Source organism: Ursus americanus, chromosome 35, assembly GCF_024610735.1.
Source record: "Ursus americanus isolate L20-20 chromosome 35, mUrsAme1.1.p, whole genome shotgun sequence".
NCBI classification, from domain to species: Eukaryota; Metazoa; Chordata; class Mammalia; order Carnivora; family Ursidae; genus Ursus; species Ursus americanus.
Window position 1 is genome coordinate 11,165,548 of NC_142161.1, and position 25,558 is coordinate 11,191,105.

At 33.7% G+C, this 25,558-nt stretch overlaps 1 protein-coding gene across 3 annotated transcripts in view; it reads right to left on the reverse strand.

Moving 5' to 3' along the window:
* The window catches only part of STRN3 (striatin 3), a 103,747-nt gene that overhangs the window by 22,847 nt on the left and 55,342 nt on the right, over window positions 1-25,558 (reverse strand). For 2 of the 3 annotated variants that reach the window (XM_045802616.2, XM_045802618.2), the window contains exons 5-8: window positions 24,281-24,454; window positions 16,628-16,757; window positions 15,252-15,393; window positions 10,063-10,173 (exon numbers count right to left, since the gene is read on the reverse strand). In XM_045802616.2, the coding sequence (XP_045658572.1) occupies window positions 10,063-10,173; window positions 15,252-15,393; window positions 16,628-16,757; window positions 24,281-24,454 (557 nt within the window). The remainder of the gene's footprint in view (window positions 1-10,062; window positions 10,174-15,251; window positions 15,394-16,627; window positions 16,758-24,280; window positions 24,455-25,558) is intronic. The other variant, XM_045802617.2, reaches the window with a different exon arrangement.

Below are 25,558 nucleotides of genomic sequence, written 5' to 3' on the forward strand. Positions count from 1 at the left end.
CTATTAGATCTGTAAGCTAAAGTTAGATTTCAGAAAGGTACTCTGAATTGACTTACGGTAGAAACAACTTCGCTTAACATTAAAAACAAAAGTAAAATATGTACACATAAAAGCCAGAAATCCCAAAATCCCTAAGAATATTATATCAAGAGCTTGCCCAAACCTTCTCTTAAGATCATATAAGCTTATCTTTAGCATTTTAAAACAGCAGCAAATTTACAATATTAAGGAGATGTGATTTTGTAATTAATGTCTTCTGCAATGTAAGTAAACATTTATACTTTCCTCTGCTCTTGCACCTTCATAATCAGTCATTCTAGTAGAGGCTGACCTTGACTGATTAAAGTGGGGGGACACCTGGGTGGTTCAGTTGGCTAAGCATCCAACTCTTGATTTTGCTCAGGTCATGATCTCAGGATTGTGCAATCGAGCCCCACACAACTCAGAAACTGCTTAAGATTCTCTCTCTCCCTCTGCTCCTCCCCCTGCCTCTCTCCACCACACCGCACCCCGTCTCTTAAAAAAAAAAAAATCCTAAAGGGATGAGGGGCAATCTATCTCTCAGATCAGCTATCATGTCACAGAGTTTTGTCCTGTTGATCCCTATAAATTAATGTCAGCAGTAAAGGTTCATTTAATGGCTACCACCTGACTTGCTAGCAGCCTTTAAAACTAATTCACTAACTAAAACAGGCTATTTTTCAGAAGTTCCAGCTATAAAAATCTCAGGTAAATATATCTTTAATTTTCCAAACCATCCCTCCAAAAATATTAAAAATTTAAATAATAGTCACAATTTCTGTGGAGAAATATAAATCCACTATGTTTTATATCTATATATAAAATTGAGTCTTCTGTCATTCAACTGAAGTTCTGTAAGCTCAAAGACATAGGGTACCTTAAAACAAAACGAAATTTTGGTGTTTAAGATGAATGTTTAACAATGCACAGAATAAAACATGAGTTTTTTTCCAATTTAATTCACTATCTTAAAAAGTTAACAAATAAGTACAGATGATTTTTATACAAGAGGGCAACAAACAACTGACTTCCCCTGGTGTTTATGTGGATATTTTCCTGCCACATTTACACAAATGTGTCATTAACAAAGCAACCCCAATTCTTCTCAAATTTCTTTTTCACTTTTCCCAAATTTGAAAAGTCTCATTTACCCATCAGTGCTCTGAGATTCTCATAACAGTATGAAAAGTCAACACTGTCATAGGCCATAAATTTAAAGGGAGAATTTCAGCTGTTGCCTGGCTAATTCAGGCCAAAATATACAAAAGTCAAAAGCATCTGCAGTACTGTGGGATCTCTTTAACTTTCAATTTCAGAAATGACAGAACTATTTCTCCTAAGTATTTTGAAAGAACAGTTTTAAGAAATGTCAGAAAAAAACAATTCGAAAAGACAAAAGAAATATTTTATAGTCAATATCAAGTAAAAACAATTAAAACAGGCAAACCTAAGGTCACACATTATGACTTTGTATTTACTAATGCCAACATTAATGGACTAATTAGCTAAATAATTATTAAATTTCACTATGGCTATTAGAACATTCGTAACTCTATAGAACTATCATTCATCTATGTATCTCTAACAAAATGCTAGGCAGTGAGATGTTAAGAATTAATGGAAATAGGTAAATCTTACACATTTATCGGCCTAACAGTAATCTCTAATTTCTCAGAAATGCTTAAGTATCTTTACTTCTGCACGGAAGTAGGCAGTATGTAAAACAGTCTGAATTTTCTAAAATAATTATCATGGGGATTTATTAGAGGATTTTCTCCCTCACACTGAGTAACTGCAATGAAAACCTGCCAACTGGATATCTAAACATCAGTTAAATTCTTCACAAAAGAAAATGCTATTCTTACTCACAAAATAGCTCTCCTTTATAACTTTCCCACTTACAAGTATCACCACCACTGCTTTGGTTTCTTTTCTTAAAATTCTACAACTACATTTTAATAATTCCTCTTCAACCTGTAGGGGCACCTGGGTGGCTCTGTCAGCAAGTGTCCCGCTCTCGATTTTTGCTGTCATGATCTTGGGATTGTGGGACTGAGCCCCACATCCAGCTCCACGCTTACCAGGGAGTCTGCTTGGGATTCTCCTTCTCCCTCTGCACACCAACCCACATAACTAAAATAAATGATCTTTTCTTTTTTTAAAGACCTCATCCATTTATTTGACAGAGATAGAGACAGCCAGTGAAGAGAGGGAACACAAGCAGGGGGAGTGGGAGAGGAAGAAGCAGGCTCCCAGCAGGGGAGCCTGATGTGGGGCTCGATCCCATAACACTGGGACCACGCCCTGAGCCGAAGGCAGACGCTCAACCACTGTGCCACCCAGGTGCCCCTAAATAATCTTTTTTTTTTTAAATTTCTCTTCAACTTTTTAAATGGGAGGGGTTGTTTTTAAAAAGAATTTTCCCTACCAAGAAAAAAAAAAGACGCTTCAGATTAATCTACCCTATTGACTTTATTCTAATCAAAGCTTTCATTCTTATCCATTACCACCCTGATTCCTAATTAGTTTTCCTAACTCCCAGTTTCATTTACCTTCAATCAAATTGAAAAACCACAAATTAATTTTGTAAAATTATCACAATTATGACCCCTAATTTAGAAACCACAAGTGGCACCTTAACACTCTTTGGATCAAAGCTAACTAAAATCTTGTACTTTACCTTGAGTGTGCTTCACGATCTGATCTTTCTATTCAATCTTATTTTTTAATGCTCCACAACACAAATCTCCACGATTTTAGACTCAAAGCAGTATCCTTATGACACAATCACACAAGTTCTATCTCTAACATGCACTTCAACCTACCACAATTCTACCCATTCCTTCAAAACAGTTCCAGCTCTCCTCTATGAAGTGTTTGCTAATCTTTCCCTGCTCATTCTTATTATACTTGTATGTACCAAAATATTTGACTTTATTAGATATTATCTTACAGATAATTTCATGATAGCTAATGTCAAAAATAATAAAGATGAGAAAAAAAGTTTTATTACACATGTGAAGTCATAATCTTCCTGAACACGCAGACTGAGAAACGCGGAAGAAAAGGAAAATAGGAGATAACGTGAAAGTTACTGTTTAAACTGAAGATCCCAAATTATGTAGTAACTGTAATTATTTTTTCATACTATATCCAAATATTAGTCTTTGTGTGGCAGAATGCCAAGTTCAGGAGATGATGTAAGAACCCTCCTTTAATTCTAGTTGCCCAAAAGCTGCTAAAAGATTAAAGCAGATTTCATAACCATATATGAGAGTCTTATGTAGCCCCTAGTTTGTAGAATACCTTTCAACTACAAATTTAATGTGTCTTCATTCTCCTTCTAAATCTAGCCAATATTCTAAATACAACAAATGTAACAAAATACAATTTCAAATAAAAAATACGAAGCCTAATTAGCAGTAATTAGAAAACTGTAAACATATTAGTATAAAGAATATTACACATATTATAGAAATATTCAAGGCCCTAAATGAAAACTCATTAAGCATTTATTAAATAAAACCTGATTCTTAATTATTGTTGGACTTTATAGGAAAAATACTTTATCTAACTTAACAACAAGAAAAACTTTTTTTAGTTGGGGCGGCAGTCAAAGGGAGAGGGAGAAAGAGAATCCTAAGCAGGCTCCACGCTCAGTGCAGAGTCTGACACAGTGCCCAATCTCATGACCCTGAGATTATGACCTGAGCCAAAATCAAGGGTCATATGCCTAATGGACTGAAAGCAGTTTCCTTATGACACAATCACACAAGTTCTATCTCTAACATGCACTTCAACTTACCACAATCAGGTGTCCCAAGAAAAACTTTTTTTACTACTCTGAATTATAAAACAACCCACCTACATCTTAACCATGACCATCAAATCTTCTAAATGTACAATCTGCTAAAAAGATTATAGGACAATGGAAAACATACTAATTATGCCATGTGTAAGCCAAACCATGGACTGATGACTGCTATGTTCGTGTTTTTAAACCCATATTTATTCTCAAACACACATATTCAAGACTTACAGAATTTCTCTCTCTACAGACTCTTATTACTGTAAGTACTAAAGTACTTTTTACTGAATCTTTTTCCCCTTCTCATAAGTGCTCCCCCCTTTGTTAATAAAACCTTATATTCTAAGGCGAAAGCAACTGTTAGCAGGCAATCTGGAAAAGGTAAGTTTATTTTATTTTTTTAAAAGATCATATTTATTTATTTGAGAGAGAGACAGAGATAGCATGAGTGGGGAGGAGAGGGAGAAGCAGGCTCCCGGCAGAGCAAGGAGGCTGACATGGGGCTTGATCCCAAGACTTTGGGATCATGACCTGAGCTGAAGGCAGACGCTTAACTGACTGAACCACCCAGGCACCCCAATAAGTTGATTTTAAAATAAGGATTTAGTTATGTCATGTTAGCTAGATCTGTTCTATTTTCTAACTATTGTTCTAATTAAAATAATGCTTTCACATGAAAACTATCATCTTAAAAAAAAATCACAAGAAGAAAAAAAAACAAACAAACTAGTTCGGCTACAAAGTGATCCATAGTTTTAGAAAGTATACTGACTCAAAGAGTATCAATCTGATACTTTCTGACCCTTGTCAAAATGTCAAGTTAAGATAGTTAGCCACAGGGGCGCCTAGGTGGCTCAGTCGTTGGGCGTCTGCCTTTGGCTCAGGGCATGATCCTGGAGTCCTGGGATCGAGCCCCACATTGGGCTCCTCCTCAGGGAGCCTGCTTCTTCCTCTCCCACTACCGCTGCTTGTGTTCCCTCTCTCGTTGGCTGTCTCCCTCTCTGTCGAATAAATAAATAAATAAATAAATAAATAAATAAATAATCTTTAAAAAAAAAAAAAAAGATAGCCACAAAGTGAGTCTGTAGTTTTAAAAAGTGTATCAATCTAATACTCTCTGACCCTTGTCAAAATGTCTAAGCTAAGGTAATGTGTTAGGGGGAGGAAAAAAAGAAAGAAATCTAAGTTGAACTGAATGGTCTGTTTTAAAAAGTGTGAAATCAGGGGCAGCTGGTCAGTCAGTTAACTGTCTGACTCTCGATCTCAGCTCAGGTCTTGATCTCAGGGTCGTGAGTTCAAACCCCATGCTGGGCTCCATGCTGGGCATGGAGCATGCATGCATACATACATACATGCATAAATAAAATAAGGTGTGAAATTAAAACAGGAAATATAAAACCAATTGCATCCCTTTAATATGAGACAATTGTTTTTTGTCTTTGATGCAAGAGAGAGATTAACTGTTTTATGGACTCTTCAACTTTATACTCTCTCCTAAACAGAAGCACAGCTTAAATATCAGATATTTGGAGCAGCTGGGTGGCTTAATGGCTTAAGTGTCGGACTAATGATTTCAGCTCAGGTTATGATCTCAGGGTCATGGGACTGACTGAGCCCAGTGTGGGGCTCTGTACTCAGCAAGGAGTCTGCTTGAGATTCTCTCTCTCCCTCTGTCCCTCCCTGGGCTCGAGTGCATGTGCGCATGCTCTCTCTCAAATAAACAAATAAATAAGTAAAATCTTTTTAAAAATATCATAGACATTTTACAGTGTGCACCAAGTTATTTTTAAAAGCCTACTCTAAGTTTTTGCTACAAAATAGTAATTTCTCCTTAAATGTTAAAAAATGTCCAATACATAGATATTTGGATAAAAGTCACACTTGACAAAAATATTACATTTTCTGGTGATAGTCTGTCATATTGGATCCGGAATAACAAGTGACAAACACTAATATAAAATTTTTAAAAAACCAGAAAACAATCCAGGGACACTCACTTATAATTCCTATTTTGAAAATATTGAAAAAGTTAAAAGACTTTCCTTTTCCAATGTATTGACAAGTCAAAGGATGTGCAGCAATTCTGTAACATCAGTAAAGAACATCAGTAAAGAAGACAATCATATTCTATACATGGAAAAGACAGGAAAATTAGAACAAATGACCATCATGAAGAAAACTAAGACAAGTTCATTCATTCACCAACAACCAGAACTGTAAACATAATATTCTCAGAACGTGAGTCTTTGAAATGGGAAAAGCCTATAAATCATTTGAAGAGAAGATATGAAACAATCTAATTTTAATAAGCCTCAATTTTAAAGGTCTTAAATAGCACAGGAGTAACAATAAGCCATAGAATAAGAGCATCTATAAAAGAAAACATATTACAATCCACAATTTAAACTTTCCATGTTGAAAACCCAAAACAGACAAAAAGCAAAGAAGTCTTAAAAAATTTTTTTAGCTCTTTCCTCATATTCTAACTAAAGGTTTCAAATTTCAGATGCTTCACACTTACTCTAGATGCTACACAGTGATTTTTGTTATTGATTTACACGTTTTTACTGAGGTATAAAATACAGCAAAATGGAGACCATCAAAAACTTCTCTAGAAAAATCCTACCAGACCAATATTTTAATATAACAATAAATTTAGAACCTCTCCCTGACTCCCTTCCCCAATTACAGAATCCTTAGAAATTATTAAAGAATAAAAGAAAACTGAGTCATAGGTCAGACAACAGTACTATATCATTTAATTTCCTGATTTTCATCATTGTATTGTGGTCACTTAAGAGAATGTTTTTGTTGTCCGGTAACATATGCTAAACCATTTAAGGAACAACATGTCTGCAACCTACTCATTTTTTGAACTATTCAAAATAATAAATGTAGATATTTACAGAGAGAAAGAATAAAGCAAATGTGGTGAAATGTTAATAACTGGGGGATCTGGGTGAAAATTACCTGGAATTCTTTGTACTATTCTTGCAATTGTACTTTTCCTTAAGTAAGAAATTACATCAAAATAAAAAGTTGAAAAGGAAGCTTAACACTTTTGAAGCCTGAGAACAAAATAACTGCATCAAGTCTCTTTAGTTTCATGGTCTTTACTTTTAGAAGTATTAATAAAGTATAACTCCTAAGTATATGTCACTTAACATGAAATTAATACTGAATTGTATCTACAATCCAAGGCAAAGGTGGTCACATTTAAGTCATTTTCTTTTGCCTCAGTTGGGGGGAAAAAAAAGGTATAGTGAAGTAAACAAGTCAGAAGACAAATAACCACTAGTTTCTTAGCTCTGGGTTTTATAATTCTTTCCATTTAAGAGTCAAATCATGTTTGAGACTTCCAAAGTTAAAAAGATGATAGCCTCACCACTTTTTTCTTTCCGTTAAAAAAAAAAGCATTTAGATTTGGTTACATCTGCTGAATTTATATGGTAAAATTAGCAAATAATTTTCTTCCCTCTAAGAAGCTAGAAAAAATCTGTAGAAATGTAGTATTATGATCCAGTGGGTATAATTCATTCACATTTTGGAATAAAGGAAATAAATCAAGACTACAGTTTATGAATTATTCTATCTTGTACAAAGCTGTATCTAATAAAATATCAGAATAAAACTCAACAGACAGCTAAGAAGAAAATTCATGAATTATCCTTTTCATGTAAAATTATATCTTTGTATTAATACGATGATGTACATAGATTAAGACAGAAGTTATGATCCATCAACTAAAAAAAAGGTTTTTGTTTCCTTAAGTTTATCTTCATATCAGGGATTCAGAGCCAACATATTCATACTGAACTCGATATATTCAAGAGCAAAAAGGTTTTATTTAAATTCACAGTAAGTGCAAAAAGAAACATTATCTTCTAATTCATTCCTGAGACATTTTTCTGGAAACTCATCTTTGTATCTACACATACAAGTCACCTTAAAGACACTGACATTTGTAAAAACGTTAAAAATGAGAAATAATCTAAAGGTCTAACTAATGGAGGCCAGGTTAAATCTACCAACTGCAAAATTACGTAACCATTAAAATTGTATCTTTTTCAGATGACTGTGAAACATTTAAGACAAAATGAATTAAAAATAACAATGATATTTTTGTTAAAAATTAAAAAGGAAGTTTATATAAAAGACAACACTTAGAAAAAGTTATAAAGATATATGTCAAATATTGATCTCTAAGTATTAAGATTCTGGGTGTTTTTTACGTTTTTCTTTTTGTTTCTACATATTATACTTCTTATACTGTCTGAGTAACAAGCATGTGTTATTTTTATGGTTATATAAACAAAGTTCCTAAAAAAAAGACATAAAACCTAAATTAAGAGGACCTGGCTAAATAATGCAGTACATATCTAGATAATAAAACAGTATTGAGACATGAGAGCCTCAGGCATGGCTCTGCAGGCCCCAGCTCCTAATTTATATCACAGCAATTCCCTTATGTCCACTTCACATAGCTCTCCAATCTTACATTTAACAACAAGGTAGTTTGGTTAAAAAAAAAAAAAAGAAAACATGTTATACGGAGGAATATTTACTGACATGAAATGATGTCTTCTATGAAGTGTCAGCTAAATAGGCAAATAACAAAACTTTTCATCCTATGGTCATATTTTTAAAAGTTAATTAAAATTTTATGGAGGTTTTGAATTTTAGTTTCAGTTCATTTGTTTCCAATATTTCTTAAATGCGCGGGTATAACATTTTTTAGAAACATTTAAAACCTACAACTAAAAAAAGACCTTCAATTGACTTATATCTTATTTACTAAACCTCAAAAAGGTATAGACCTAATCATATCAGGGGAAAAAATTGGGTATTTATATTTTAAATTAAAGCAACATTATCTAACATTTCCAAAGAAACCTTCAGCAGATGAGTCAGTTCATGAACAGCATACATAAAATAAGTAATCTAATTTAAACTACATTTCATTAAAAAGACCTAAACATCAAAATTCTAATGCCGTCATGTCTATATTCAAATAGTCAATCATGCAAAAGTACTTTTATACTAAACATGCATGAACTATATCGGTAAATGATGTTAGAGCTTAACACAGCCCCTGCTCAGCACTAAATGTTTTTAAATACAATAAGCAATTCACTGTATAACCTGAAACTTCTTAGAGAACAGTTTTTCATTCACGTGCATAGCAAATTAGCATAATTTTATAAAAGAAAATTGTGTAATAAGTCCCTAAAACTCCCCTTATTAGCTTCCACAATAAATTAAACCATTTAAAAAGAGTTTTACTGAAAAAAAACTTACACCCTACTCTATTACACCTGCCATTTTATAATCTGTCACCAAAGGAATATGAAAAGAATGCCTATATGGTTTTAGCCTTTGCCATCACTTTGTCCTTGACATAGTCAAAAAATAAGACTAGCAAGAATCAACGGCCAGTTCAAAATAAAGCTTCCCCAAAATAAGTTTCAAGTTTCTTCATTTAATATTCAAACGTCTGAAGATGCTTTTCATGTGGCTGTTTTTAAAGTCTGATTCAACAAAATGGAAATGAATGGTATTTTCGATAAGTGCTATAGCTAAATTTACACTTTTATAGTACATTGGTCAGATACAACATAGTGAAAAATACTATGAAAAAAAGTTACTCAACTAGAGACCAAACAAGCCTTACTGCCCTCACTATCCTTTCTATTAGCTTTCCACCACAGTAGTCAAGAAAATACTACCCAGGAGAGATTTTTCTGCTGCCCTCCTGGTTTGCTGTTGGATTAAGGCCAGAAAGCAGCAAAGATGGAAAGGGCTTTTATATTCGCTATGTTTAAGGATTCCCAAACTAAGAAATGTAACCTGGATAGGAGTTGGTTATAGCTCTAACACCCTATTTCTCAAAAATAAATAAATTTATACTTTCTCCCTTTTGAAGAAGTTTGTTACTTTTAATTCTAAGGCCAATATTCCTTATAATTTGGTAAATTTTTTAAAGCTTTAAAAAAAAACAAACTCCCTTGAAATCTTTCCTTCATCCTTATTAACATTATTTAAAATGATTTTTCACTTGATTAATAACACATCCTAAGTTATACTCAAATAAATTTCAATTATACAACAAAGTTTAAAGTCAGCTGCCCCCTTACGAAACCAAAAAAAGGTACACACATACAAAAAAACAAGAGTTGAAGAATTTTTTTTCTCAAAGATTGGTATACAAAAATTATAATAGAATCTGCACTTACTCTTCACCCCTTTCTTCCCCTTTCGTTCCTTCTTGTACTGTTCCTTCAGTTTACTTATTAGTCCCTGGTCTACATCCCAAACCTCAGTAGGTGGGGAGAGGTCATCTTTATCTACATGCAGCATATTATTAAAAGAAAAAAAATCAGCAGTTGGCAATGCAAGCTGTTGGCAGTTAACTGTTATAGCTTTACATAATCATAATAAAAATGTACTAACAACATATACCCAAAATACTTTAAAGGTGCAGTTTCAGTTTTGGTATTCACAACTCAAACTCTAAATGCCCATCTCATATGTTTCTAAACAGTTAATACTAACAGTTAAATGGTGCTTCATTTCTATGAATCACAAATTTGAAGGTTATTATTCTTTCAATGACTAATATTCAATGGACTGACATTAGAAAACTAATGTTATACAAAATAGATCACTGCATCTTTATAAAAATGTTCATAAAAATTATTCAGCCAGCATTATAAAAGCAAATGAATGAATTACATGCGAACTACTCATAAGAGTGCAAGCTGGAAAGGTCAGTGCCATTTTATTGATGAAAATATTCATGCACCTTCTGTCACATTGATTCTGCATGCACGGGGTAACTATACTAATGGAGGCATTCTAGTCCAATATAATACATTCATATAGTTCCAAAATACATTGTCTCCAATAATACATACAAAGCATTCAGAGAATCCCACCTCGGCCCCCACCCCACCCAAATAGTTCAACATCTCATTACCTTCTTCCATTGGTCTACAACTAAAATTAGCAAAAAAAAAAACAAAAAAAAAAACAAAACTCAAATTCCACTGAAGAATTTTTTGAGTTGATTTTTTTTTAGGGTAAAAGCAGTGACAAGCATGGAGAAGTGAAAACATATATTGCTGTACATCTGCTAAAGATGAAATGTCAGCTATTTTAGCTGAATAACAAATCTGTATTTATTTTAAGTAAATACTTGTGCCTGGAAAAATTTTACTCTATAATAAACTAGAAGGAAAACAGCATTAAAAAGAAGCAGAATTAAAAATAAGTCTATTAGAATTACTTTAAGTATTAAGGGTTTTCCCTTCATTTGCTTAGTTTTAAAACAGCCACGTTATTTAGAAAGCTTAACGTTCTGTTACAGAGTAAAAATGATGAGTTTATGTAACTATATTACTAAATAAAAATTACACCAAAACACATAGGCTAAGTCAATCAACAGGACCGACAGAATAGTGCAATTTTAGGGAAAACATACTTCCTAAATTTTTGATAACTCATTATACTCTAGATCACAAGTCTTGTAAAACTGCATAGGCCTCACTGACTTAATCCATACAGTAGACATAAAAAAGCCATTTTTCCCCCTTACATATTGCTATATGTAGTAAATATAGGAAATTCTCATATTTGAATGGCACGTAGAAATTCAATTACTTACTCTACCTTCAGCCTTTCCTACTATAAATGTTATCACTTTCTCCCCTATGAATATACCTATGATCTTAGGCAGTCAGTAAAAAGCTAAATTCAAAGCTTTAATTTGCCAACCTTAATTACTTAAAACTAGGTTGCTCAACACTGAAACTTACATATAAGATTATCTGTCAAATTTGCAAATTGTAATACTGTTTGTAATACTGTAATAATACTGACTTAAAGTCACTTTTTGTGTATTCTAAATCCAGATGTTTACTGAAACTGTGCTGTATCAGAAACTGTTCTGTGAACTCACTGGATACTCCAAAAAAAAGTGATCTGAAGAAGGAATCATTTGCATTCATTTAATAAAACTAGCAATTATTTTTAAAAGTGACCACTTTACGTAAGCCAAAATGACACATTTTTAAACCTACAGAAAGAAATTTTAAAAAAGTTTAAGTGGTATAAACTTCATACAGGTAATTCCATAGGACAGAAAATTTTAGTAAGATAGCCCAACAATTTTTTAAGACCTCTGTAGAAAAAATAAAGCTGTGAGTAACTCTAATTCAAGTAGCAAAGGGTACTGAGTGAAAAAGCAAAAGGGAATAAAAAGGATAAGCCTAAGGGAAAAAAAACAAATATTACTTGCAAGATAACCTAAAGTCTAGAAAAGAAAGGTTAACTCGAAGCAGTGCAAAGAACAGGTTGGTGAATGCATATGCGCCCAAAAAACATCCTGAAACTTGCCTGGTAATAACGGCTGATTTGATATTGCTTATAAGAAATAGTTAAGAGCAAAAGGGAAGAGGCAGCGTAATCTTCTATATATTAATTCTGTTTTTTAAAAATCTAGGGGGAAAAAATACCAAGAAATGAGGTTGAATCAGTTAAGGGAACTTTTTTGTTTAAAAGAAAACATAAATATGCACATATAAAAAAATGACCCTTAACAACTCAAAACCACAAAAACATAAAATTCTACTACGGTAATTCTAACTATCAGAGCAGAGGAATTATATAAATCTACTTAATGTAGCATAAAAATGTAACTATCTTCACTTTATGCAAATATTCAGTACTTTAATTATCCAATCCATTATATTTAAATACAAACATTCAGGTACTAATTAAATCTGGTACTCCTATAAATTTCCACAAATCACAGTTTCAAAGTGGAGGAGAAAATAACCAAACATGCTCAAAATGCCAAGTCTCCGTGAGAGAAACAGCAAAATTAGAAATGCCTACTAATATTTTTGATTATGAGAAGAACTAAAAACTACCAAAATTAAACCCAGACTACCTAATGTAGATAACGGAAGAAAAAGAGGATTTAAAAGCTTCCTAAAAAGCAGTGGTTTTATAGGATAAAAGTATTCACACTTAGAATATCTGAGATTTCTAATATTACAAAATAAAAAAACAACAGATTACCCACTATGGGTGAGTATTGGGATATGTTTCATTAGGACACATTATTTATTAAAAACAAAAAATAACAAAAGAAAATGTCTTTTACCCAATACTTTAAATCTCAAAAACTGCCACCTTCCCGTTTGTATGTAAGTAAACTCAAATTTAAGCAAATGAGTTAAATAAAGATATGTTTGTATATCCATCCTCTTTGTTTTGGAAAAACTGAAATATAGCACCTGTTGAGTAGAAGTGAAAAATTCAGAAACATTGCATAGATCCTTTGACGGTTTTCATTTGTTAAGGAAAGAAACTGCCTGAACAATTTTGTTCTTTTCCTTCTAAAGAACTTAAAATGTTTTAAAGATGGTTCAGTCTCATCTGGAAGGAAGAGACTTTCAGTTACTTCCATTTACACAAAGATTCAGATCACTCTCAAATAGTAATGGTAAAAGTGAATAACGTTTTACAGTTATCAATCACTATTTAGGTCTGCTTTTGAAACTGCACTAGAGCCAAAAGTCTTCGGTCATAAGGACCAATCGACTGTACACAATACGGTATTTCATTATTAAAAAAAATAATGCCATTCTATACATATTAAATTCCTGAAATTTTTGTATATTCTTTTGACTAACAGTTAAACTTCCAGCAATTTTAGGCAAAGAAAGCGAGACTGGTTATAGGCCAAGATTTAAGCTATACAGGTATTTGAAAACTGTTGATTATTTTCTTTAATGAAAATAATGAAAATAATCTAAATATTCATCAGTAAAGCTCCAATTAAATAATGGAACATATTGACAGGATATTAAAAAGCTATTAAAAATGTTGTCACAGAAGAACAATATATAGGTGAAGAGTGGGTTATAAATTGGCACTAAGCAAAACCTTTTGTTAAATAAAGATAGATATACATATATAAATGTTAACCATGATTCTCTGTACATAGTGGCATTATAGTTTACTTTTAATTTCTTCACAGGTATGTGTGGGTTTCTAAACTTCTAAAATACACGAGTCATAAAATAATTATATATTTATATTATTTAAATGTATTTATATTATTATTTAAGAAAACCCAAAAAAACAGTACTTTAGAAACTACTGCGGGAAAATATTAGGTATTTCCAACACTGAATGGGTTGCGCAAAGAAGCTTAAAAAAAAACTTTGATGCTTTCATCGTGTTCCCTGAACAAGGCTAATTCTCAAGAAAAGTAAACGAATATAGCCATTTTCAAATATTAAGTACAAAAATGAATATTCAAAGTCTAAAAAGTAATTCTGAAGTTTTTTTCATATTTTCCACTAACGTGCCTCTTCTCTTTCCACTTAGAAGAAGAGACAAGTAAAGGTCTGAAACAATGCTTGAGAATTGTAATCAATAAGAAAGCTGGTAACAAAATTCAGATTTTTAAGTACTTGAATTGTTATCAGGATAATAAATAATTATATTACCTATTAGGTTTTGTTTCTCCTGCTATTAGCAAATTCAGTTTCAATACACAAATGAGGCATTTTTAAATAACATGTGTTCCCCATCACCAAAGTAGTTTTTAAGTAGCTAGTGATAATTCTTCCTGCTAGTAACTAAGCACTTAGGCGTTCATTTGAAATGTGCATTAAGGTACTTAGTAACCTTCTCCAATAAAGCTCTGTAAACACAGTGTGAGTTCTACCTGTTAAGATAACATGCTGGTATTAAAAGCCGACTGAATGCACAACAGAGTGGACCTCAGCTACTATCTTAATATAATTTTTATACTTTTATTTTCTAAGGGGTTTTTAACCCTGTATACATACAATTGTTTTCTTTTAGTTATGGCTGGATTATTATTAGCATTACATATCATTTCCAAAGGCTAGGCCCTAACATATGCACACTAAATTATTGTATGTGGTAACGTTTAATAACTTCACTAAACCTTGCTCAATGTAAAGCTATAAATCAGGATTAGTAGCTTTATTACTTTCTACCAATAAGTCAGGTAACATCATATGGGCATAACAAGAGTTAAATCTTTAAACCTAGATTCATTACCAAATTAAATGGGAATGTTTAAAACTATATACATTTTTTAAAAATATGCTAAGAGGAAAGAAATTGGATTTCTTTCAACTTTAAATCAAGATAAGTTTCAAAAATCAAAATCCACCAAAAGGCATACATTGAACAATAGTTTTGTCACCAAATCTAAATAAATTGGTGCAAAATACCCTGAAATTATTCAATACCACTTCCCCTTGCTCTTGTTCAACTGCCACCATACATTCAAATACTCACATTCCACATATAATATTCAATAGCAATACGTCTTTAAAGACTATTCTCCCACCCCCATATTTCATTATCACCTTACCCCATTCTGTGCCATCCCCTGAACTCCGTGCTTCTCCAGCTCCTTCACCATCTTCAGCAGTCACTAAAAAATCAAATTCTTTCAGAGCTTCCTCAGTATCAGGATCATCAGTTAGGTCAGCAGCTAAACCTTCATTACCTATCTGTAAATGGAACATAAGCCAAGAATTACTTTTACCCTAGATATAAAAGGTGTCCTTTATATGTTTTCACACAATTATCTTTATATTTAAACTCCCATTTTTAAATTACTTACATATATAAAATTTTAGATTTTCCATTTATCTCACCAATCCCAAACTATACCCTATATAAATGGTTCTTAACAGTACCATGTGAAGATTACTGAAAGATATGATGCAAGTAATCTGGTAGTAAAAAATGGTTAAAATACTAATCACAAATAGTTAAGTTCTTTAATTATAACAGATTTGCAATTACCCCTATTTACAGACCCTTTTCGCTCGCTTACATTCTCATATGTTGTGTTGAACTGACTTCACTCACTGAGAACTGCAAATGTAGTCCATAATTCACAGGGCTATGGCATAGCTAATAAGGATATTAACTGATCTTAAGTCAACAGCTGTGATAATAGTGCTTTACCTCCCAAGAAAAAAGGGGGGGGGATCAAAATCTCCATTCACCCACCATTTTACACACGAGTTACACACATGAAATGTGATAGGAACATTGAAAATTGCTTTAATAGCCTAGAAACTTTTCTTGAGGAACAAGAACCCTACTATAACATCCCAAGGAATCAAAACTTAACCTATGCACTTTTTTTAACGTACGTGAAATACTCTATACTACTGTGATAATTCATAAATGTACCATCTAATCTATGTATACTCTTAAAGCTAACCCACATCACTGATAAAACTGATAATTCAGTTTCTTAGGTTATGAGCAAAAGTAAATTCTTATTAATCCTTATCAAAGAACAAGAATGTGGACACATACATTTATAATCCATAGTTTACTCCCTCACCCAGAGTGGGAGTATCCCCACTACACCTTCACTTTATTTATCACCTGTTTACTATACATGAAGAGACAGACTTCAGCAGTGATTCTTAATTGTAGCAGGAATGGAGAAGGTATTTTTTTTTTTTTTAAGTTTCAAACCGCCAAACTAGTTCTATAAAAACAGAACCCCTTTTGTCATTTAGTGAATGATACAGCAAATAATAATTTCTACTATATGTGGGTAGTATTACTGACAATATATAAAACTTTCAAGTGAGATGATAAAATAAAAAATAATCACTCCCAATGTAACTTAAAACATCCTGAAAATTTCTATTCCAAATACATACATATATTATTTATTTTATTATTTTAGCTAATAAAAATTAAAAATGGAGTTCCTACTTTGTGTTTATTCATCCGATGTTTATCTTTTCCTTCTGGGATGCCTTCAATCATGTCATTTTCCTCTTCTTCATCACTGTCATCAGCATTTTCTAAAAAATTGAATGTCTCAAGAACATCACCAGAGGGCCTGTCAAAGAGGAAAAAGATGAATCCAAATATTCCAATGGTTAATTCTAATATTTCTTTGTTTCCTACTTTCAAACAGTACTTGAAAGTAGTATAGAGATTCAAATGATAACCTATTTATAATGTATTGCCTAAGTATCTTACCCAAGAATATAATGTTTTGAAGATTATTTATCTTTTCGGACTAAAGTAAAAGCGATTGTTCTGTTAAGTTTCTCCAATGTTTATTTATCAACATACTTTGAGTAATTACTGTATCAAAATCTTATAGTAACAGACACTCAAATGTGGTATTATTTCTCAAAATAAAGCCATCATAAGCCAGCAAGTTAAACTTAGCATTTCCTATAGCTCTGCAACCTCTTACAGAGGCCCAAATGTCTGAAGACTAAAACCTGCCCAGATTTAAAGTTATAGGGTAAATCAGATCTAGATATTCCAAGCCATTTCACAGACTTCCTTACCTAGAAAACAGGATTCTCAATATACGAAAGAAATACTTTCGAGTCTTTCAGAATCATTTATTTAATAGGTAAGAATGATAATCTATTTTTATCTATCTATGAAGTCATTTCTTAAACTGTAATCTGAGCTCCTCCGCTATGTACAAAAAAGGGTTTTCAAATAGCTGTTTAAATGTCTAATAACAAAGCAAGAGAACAGTGGAAACTTCAACCCAACAAAGGCTTTCACAATAAAAGTCTCTGCTCTTCCATTAACTAGATGGCTGAATTTGGCCAAGTCACTTAACCTTTCAGCCGCAATCTCTTTACCAGTAGTTGAACTAGATGATCTTTTGGTACCCAAAAGAATAATAATCTAGGGGCGCCTGGGTGGCTCGGTCGTTAAGCGTCTGCCCTCGGCTCAGGACGTGATCCCAGAGTCCTAGGATCGAGCCCCACATCAGGCTCCTCCGCTGGGAGCCTGCTTCTTCCTCTCCCACTCCCCCTGCTTGTGTTCCCTCTCTCACTGGCTGTCTCCATCTCTGTCGAATAAATAAATAAAATCTTAAAAAAAAAAAAAAAAAAAAAAAAAAAAGAATAATAATCTAAAATTTGGAGCTTTCTCCCCTCCCTGATTGTTTCTAAGGTCACAATACAATTCAGACTTTTTTTTTCTTTAAGGGGGAGAGGGGACAGAGGCAGAGGGAAAGAGAGAATCTTAAGCAGGCTCCATGCCCAGCATGGAGCCCTCAGTGCAGGGCTTGATCTCATGACCCTGAAATCATGACCTGAGCTGAAATCAACAGACAAGGGGGGCACCTGGGTGACTCAGTTGTTTGAGCATCTGACTCTTGGTATCAGCTCAGGTCACGATCCCAGGGTCGTGAGAGCAAGCGCTATATCAGACACCATGCAAGTGCAGAGTCTGCTTAGGATTCTCCCTCTTCCTCTCCCTCAATGCACATGCTCTCTCTCTCTCTCTCTCTAAAATAAAATCTAAAAAAAAAAAAAAAAAAAAAAAAAAGTCAGACACTTAACTGACCGAGCCACCCAGGCACCTTAATTCATACTGTTTTTTAACATAGCATAGGACTTTAGTAGGTCTACTATACTCTGCCTAATCCAGAACATTAAAAACCTGCATAAAAACTGAATGTAGAAAGAGATGGTTTTTCCAAATAAAACTAGTAAAAACAAACTACCACAATAACACAACACACACTTTACAGCTCAACATTTACAATATGTCTTAATATCTGGGGATTAAATCAAAGGCAAAAAGATAATTGGCAAAATTGGTACATTAATGACAGAAAAATAGAAAATAGTACATCGAAGACATGAGAATTTTTTTATTAACTTTCACAAATTAAATAGTGCTGTCCCTTGGATAGAAATGTCTGTCTCTAAGGGCACCTGGGTGGAAGTCGGTTAAGTGTCTGCCTTCAGCTCAGGTCATGATCCCACGGTCCTGGAATCAAGTCCCATGTTGGGCTCCCGGTTCACCCAGGAGCCTGCTTCCACCCTCTCCCTCTGCCCCCCTACTTGTGCTTGCTCTCTCTAGTTCTCTCCTTCTCTCAAATAAATAAAATCTTTAAAAAAAAAAAAAAAGTCTATCTCTAAAGTGAAACTCATGTTTTAAGTTTTTATAAAATTGTATTTTTTTTAAAGATTTTATTTATTTATTTGTCAGAGAGAGAGAGCACAAGCAAGCTCCCTGGTGAGCAGGGAGCCCAACAAGGGACTTGATTCCAGGACCCTGAGATCATGACCCTAACCCAGGCAGAAGCTTAACTGACTGAGCCACCCAGGTATCCCTTTAATATTGTATTTCATCACAGCAATACACATGCATGGCTTTAAAAGACAAATAGAACACAATCCAGAAAAGAAAATGAATCAGACTTCCCAAAATTAAGAACTTTGTTCTTTGAAAGACACTGTTAAAGAGAATTTAAAGAAAAGCCTACAGATCGGGAGAGAATATTTGCAAGTCATATACTTGATGAAGACAACCTGTGTCCAGAACATATAAAGAACACTTAAGTAACAGTAACAAATAGAATAAAAAATGAGAACATTATTCAAATAGACACTGTACCACAAGATGTAGAGATGGCATAAACTGAGGCTCAGTATCATTAGTCTTTAGGAAAATGAAAGTTAAGCCACCACGATTATGAAGGGTCTGAGACTCTACCCCAGTTGCATGTTAACATACTGTTTCTTTTGAGATGGGTTTTTTTTTTTTTTTAGCGTTCAAGATGATGGCCTTTGTATGGGTTTTTTTAATTATTAATTTTAGTGTAATTGGGAAGAATCCTTTCAATATGGAAACATACCTGGAAATTGACATCCTATAAATATATTCTAGAAAATTTTCTTTTATTACTAATTTAATAATCTTTTCAAGACCATTTTACCTGTTCTCTCTGAAACACCTAGTCAGATGCTGGCCCTACTGAACTGATCTTTGAATTTTCGTATGTTCTCAGTCCTACTTCCTCTTTCCCCTTTTCTCTTTTGGGGGGGGGTGATTCTTCAACCTTATCCTCCAAGTTTTATATAAAAATTTTTTCTATCACACCATTTAATTTCTAACAGCTCTTTTTTGCTTTCTGATTGAACCTTTTATTTTTTAGAGCTTTTTAAATTTAAATTCAATTAATTAACGTATACTGTATTATTAGTTTTGGAGGTAGAGTTCAGTGATTCTTCAGTCTAATATAATGCCCAGTGCTCATTACATCCCATGCCCTCCTTAATGTCCATCACCAAATAACATCCTATTTGTTTTGTAGAGGTATTATCTTCTCTCAGTCTTTTCAGAAGAGCAATTATAGTTTTGAAAATCTGCTCCCTGTTTTCTCTTGAGTTCCTTTTTTTCTTTGGCTCCTTGGTCTCCAATTTCCATATTAAAGTCTTTCCTAAAATGTTCACCTTTCAGGGGCGCCTGGGTAGCGCAGTCGTTAAGTGTCTGCCTTCGGCTCAGGGCGTGATCCCAGCGTTCTGGGATCGAGCCCCACATCAGGCTCCTCTGCTGGAAGCCTGCTTCTTCCTCTCCCACTCCCCCTGCTTGTGTTCCCTATCTGGCTGGCTGTCTCTCTGTCAAATAAATAAATAAAATCTTAAAAAAATAAAAAAATAAAAAATATATATATAAAAAAAAAAATGTTCACCTTTCAGAGTGAGGCACCAAAAAGCTAACTGTATGTACTGAGTACATAGGTGAGGTTTGCCAAAGTGGCTGGCTTCACTTCTGCATGATAGCACAGAGGCTGACCCTTTCACTGGCAGATCCCAATCGTCAATAACATTAAGTCTTTTCCACTTAATGTGATAAATTTCAACATTTTGCCTGAAAGGGATATAAGACCCACCACCAACATACCAGAAGGCAAATACTAGAAGAAAACAGGGGATCTCACTGCTCAGCTGGAGATTCAGATAATCCTCCTGTTTCCAGTTAGGTAGATTCTATCCAAGAATTGCTTCATTTCTTAAGAAATCAGAAATCATGGTTCGACTTCACTGGAAAATATATCACCATAGGTGAAGGGGTGTTCAGCTTGCTACACAGGATAAAAGAGGAGATCTGAGATTCTAACTATCTCTTATATAAACTTTAAACCAATATTCCAATCATAACTCCCTCTAAACCCAATCCAGATGTACCTGATACCTCTAACTCCTTAGCCTTTGGAGCTTTGCTGGTATTTTATGACTTTAATTGGCTTGTTCCTTTTCTTATTATTGCTCCTGAATGTCTTTAGATTTAAGGCATGTGATATTCTTCCATTTTCTTTCCACCTTCCAAAATTGTTGAACTGACCCTATCTGATGTATGGTGCACCCTCTCATTCTTTCTACAATATCAGTTTTTTTGTTCTTATGTGTTAATGCGTCTTAAAAAGTCTTTAACTGTACTTTTAACAGAGGTTCCAGAAGGCACACAACTAAAATGTGGCTTTATTATTCCATGATGCTTAAGCAAAAGTCTTTGTCTATGGTATTTTGTAATAGTTTTTTTCTTTGCTAACTATTTATTTACTATCCTCTCTCACTGTAAAAAGAAAATCAACAGAATAAAAAAATTAAAACGTCCAGATGAATAGATAATAAAATGGAAGCCAAGGGCAAGGCTGATAAGTAAAAGGCTAAAAGTAGTGGGGGAGCATGTCTGCAGGGCACAAATACGGCAAGATTCCAAACAGAGTAAAAAGAGAAAAGGAGCAACTACTAAAGGTTCACAGATAAATCAAACCAATTACTAAGCAGCAGCAAAGCTTATTCCAGTTGCAAGATCTAAGAGAACTCTGTCCTCCCATGAATCCTCATAAAGTAGATGCTTTGTGACATGATGCACGATGCACCGACAACACCCCCCTAACAATAAGCCAACGAATACAAGAGGGACATTCACTCAGCAGAATCTAGTAAACATTACTCTGGTAGGGTCACATTTCAACAGGATACACAATATTTCATCATAGTACTTACTATGTGCCAGACATTGTTCTAAAGGTTTCCCTATTAATTCATTTCTTCTTTATATTAACCCTATCATCACTATTTTACAAGTGAGGAAACTGAGGCATAGGAAGGTTAAGTACCTTGTCCAAAGTCATAGCTAATAAGCGGCAAAGTCACAATTTAAACCTAGTCAGTCCTCAGAATTCAAATTCTAAACCAGTTAGCAAACTGCCTCTAATAATATGATCTAAAATCTGCCATTCCTCTACTGGTAAACATTAAGATTGCTTCTTTTTGCTATTATAAATAAGAATGTGATAAACTTCCTTCTGCTAAAATTTCAACGTGTTAGATCATTTCTCTCATACCTAGGAGTTTCCGAAGGCCCGAGTAACAGCTGAACCACACATACCTCCATTAGTGCAGATTCAGACTATATAAGTATACTCGTTAAGATGGGTATCAGCCCTGATTAAGAACAACTATTACCTAACATCGGTGAACACGTGAATGGATAAAGAAAATGTGGTATATACATACAATGGAATATTATTCAACCATAAAAAAGGAGGGAATTTTGTCATATGCTACAACACTGATGAACCTTCATGACATTATGCTAAATGAAATAAGGCGGTCATGGAAGGACAAACACTTCATGATTCCACTTATATGAAGTATGTAAAGCAGTCACTTATAGAAACAGAAAGTTGAACGGTAGTTGCCAGGGGCTGGTAGGAGGAGGAAACAGGAAGCTGTTATTTAGCAGGTATAGAGTTTCAGTCGTGAAAGATGAAAAAGTTCTAGAGGTGTACCCTACAACACTGTGCTTATGGTTAACAATACCACACTGTAAACTTTAAAAATTAAGAGGCTAGATCTCATGTTATGTGTTTTTTTAAACACAATAGAAAAGAAACCTATTAAAGTCTTAATCTTGAAAAGGCAAGAAGCTTTACAAGAAGATTAAGTCTGGTGTGGAGATTTAATTCAGATTCAGGTGTGCTAAACTGCATTCCTCTAAATATTTATAAATTCTATGAACTACTTAGCCTGATTAGCTAACAAGCTTAAAAATGCATAATACTTTTACTTTTTCTCTTATACCACAAAAATAATCTGTGCTTCCTGAAATCCAGGGTAAAGAAAATAAGAGCTCTATTTGATGTCAAATGTTATTGAAGAGACCTTATTTCTCGGAAATAAAAACCCTAAAGCAAAGGCTTATGTTAACTTGAAATTTTCAGCACTTGTTTTAAACAAAAGCATAATGTCATGAAATACAGCTAAGGTATGAAATAATGCTAGTTTATAAACTATACATATTATTCATTTCTTAAGCTCTAAAGGAACTCAATGAACTCATTTAGTTTCTTCCCATTCTTTTTCTTTTCTATGTCTTTCCAACCTATGTTTTCAAGGTGACATCTAGGGGTAAAAAAAAAAAAAGTTCTACCTACTTATTAATGCCTTGCATTTATCAAGTCTGTATTAACCAAAGGTACATCTGATCGACAGAAAACATCAAATGTTGATGAGGACACGAAGAAATTACAACTCATAAGTTTCTGGTGGGAATGTAAAATAGTTTAGCCACTTTGGAAAAGAGTTTGGAACTTCCTCGACAAGGTAAACACAGAGTTACCATATGACTCAAGCAATTCCATTCCTGGGTATATACCCAAAAGAACTGAAAACATCTGTCCACATATACACCAATGTTCAAAGTAGCCTTAGTCTCTATTTCAAAATGTAGAACCAATCCACATACCCATCAACTGGACAAGGAATGGATAAACAAAATGTGATATATCCATAGAACAGAATATTTGGGAATAAAAAGGAATGAATTACAGACACAGGGATGAAGCTTTAAAAATATTATGCTAAGGTAAAGAAGTCACTTCATAAATAAACATTTATATGAAATGCTCAGAATAGGGTATCTATAGAAACATAATGTGGACTAGCGGTTGCCTAGGGTTGGTGGTGAAAGGAGTGCAGGGGAGAATGGTGAGTGTTGGCTAATGAGTATGGGGTTCCTTCTGGGGCTGATGAATATTTTAAAAAACTAAAATTGTGGTGATGGCTGAGCAACTCTGAATATCCTAAAAACAAACTATATACTTTAAATGGCAGAAATGTATACTATGTGAATTTTACCTCAGTAAAGACATTGAATTTTAAAAAGTATAACTGGTGGCTCTCTGAGCCCAAACATAACACAGAACCTTATTTCTTTCCTACTTGTGTGTAAATAACCATTGCTATTCTAGTTATAGAGTACCATTATAATTTGTTGAAAATACCGTAGCAAAAATTTAAATCAGGATGTTAAAATAGCTCTGAACTACATGATATCACTCTCAAATTGAAATTGAAATTTTGCACCTATTTCAGAACTATAGCAAATTTACTGGTAAAAACTTAAGACCATCAATTTAAAAAGTACCTAAACAGAACATTTATTTGCCCATGGTACCATGTAGGAGGGAAAAAGTCTTTAAACTCTACCTGCTTTAAAAACTGTTAACGGTAGTAACAAGAAGTTAAGAGACTCATAGTACCCATTACATAAGCAATGTTAACCTGTAAGTACAGATCATACCTTTTGATTTCTTGTCCTTTTTGCTTGGGAGATTCACCTCCATTCAGGATCTGTTCTAAGTTTTTTGTTTCTACTGATCCATTTGGTTCTGAATTGGATAGTCCAAGTAATGACCTTACCCGCTGAGACCGTACATCTAATATTGTATCTGTGTAACCTACTTCCTGAAGATATCTATAAAAGAAAATTTAAAATATTAAATCTCATATATTAATACCTGCAAACTTGTGAACTCAAAATCATATCAAGGAATTTCAGAAAAACCCATAACCCTATAAAATATAATCTTCCTTTGCCTCAAACTTTCTCTACAGACTAGTTCCAATTCTAAAGAACAAGGCCAATTATAAACCGAAATTTAATTAAGAAAGCATACAGTATGGCTAACACTAATTAAGGGCCAATTATCCTAAAGCCTAAAAAGCCCAAGAACCTTAAAAAGCTTTAGGAGTTGATGATATATATTACTTTAAAAAAAAAGTCCACTAGTGGTAAAGAATGAGTAGAACTAAACCTCAGAACTGTAACATGCTAAGTTTAAACCTGGGTTCTCAGCCAGAGAATGATGGACAGGTTAGTTCTCCCTCTGAGGATCTGAAATCTGGTACTGAAACTTTCTATGTATCTAATCTATGATCCAGGATGAGATTTGAAAAGAAGGGACCAGACTATGACATAATACATAATGGATCATGAATGGCTTTGTGTGATAAAGAATCTCTTCTTAAAGTATTTGACAGGCTAAGGAAGGATGTTAAAAGGAGTCTTAGACACTACTGGCAAAGAACAAAAGATTTTTACATGAAAGCTAACGACAGGGAGGCTGGTTAGGACACTAACACAGCAAGAAATAAAACTGAAGAGAATAAACATGAGAAAAATAAGCAAGATATAATCTCAGAGACTTGGTGCACAAATAAACATAGGAGCAGAATGAAAGGAGATAACAAGAATTTCAGAAAATTTTCAGGTTTCTAGCTTAGATGGTGGTTCTATTCAATGAAATGAAGAATAAAGTGTCTGAATCTGGTTTATAGGGGACTTACCAGATAATCATGTGGAATCTATGAAAGTGACAACATTTATTAGGCACAATAAGAGAGGTCAATGCTCAGAAGAGATTGGACTCAGTATACAGATTTGGGAGTATCAGTGTTCAATGGTATTTAAAGCCATGGATTTAAATGAGGTTACCCTGAGAAAAAGCTCTAGAACAGAAAGCCTGGGGACACAGACATCTAAAGGGCTAGAAAAATAAAAGAAAATCAAAGAAAATTA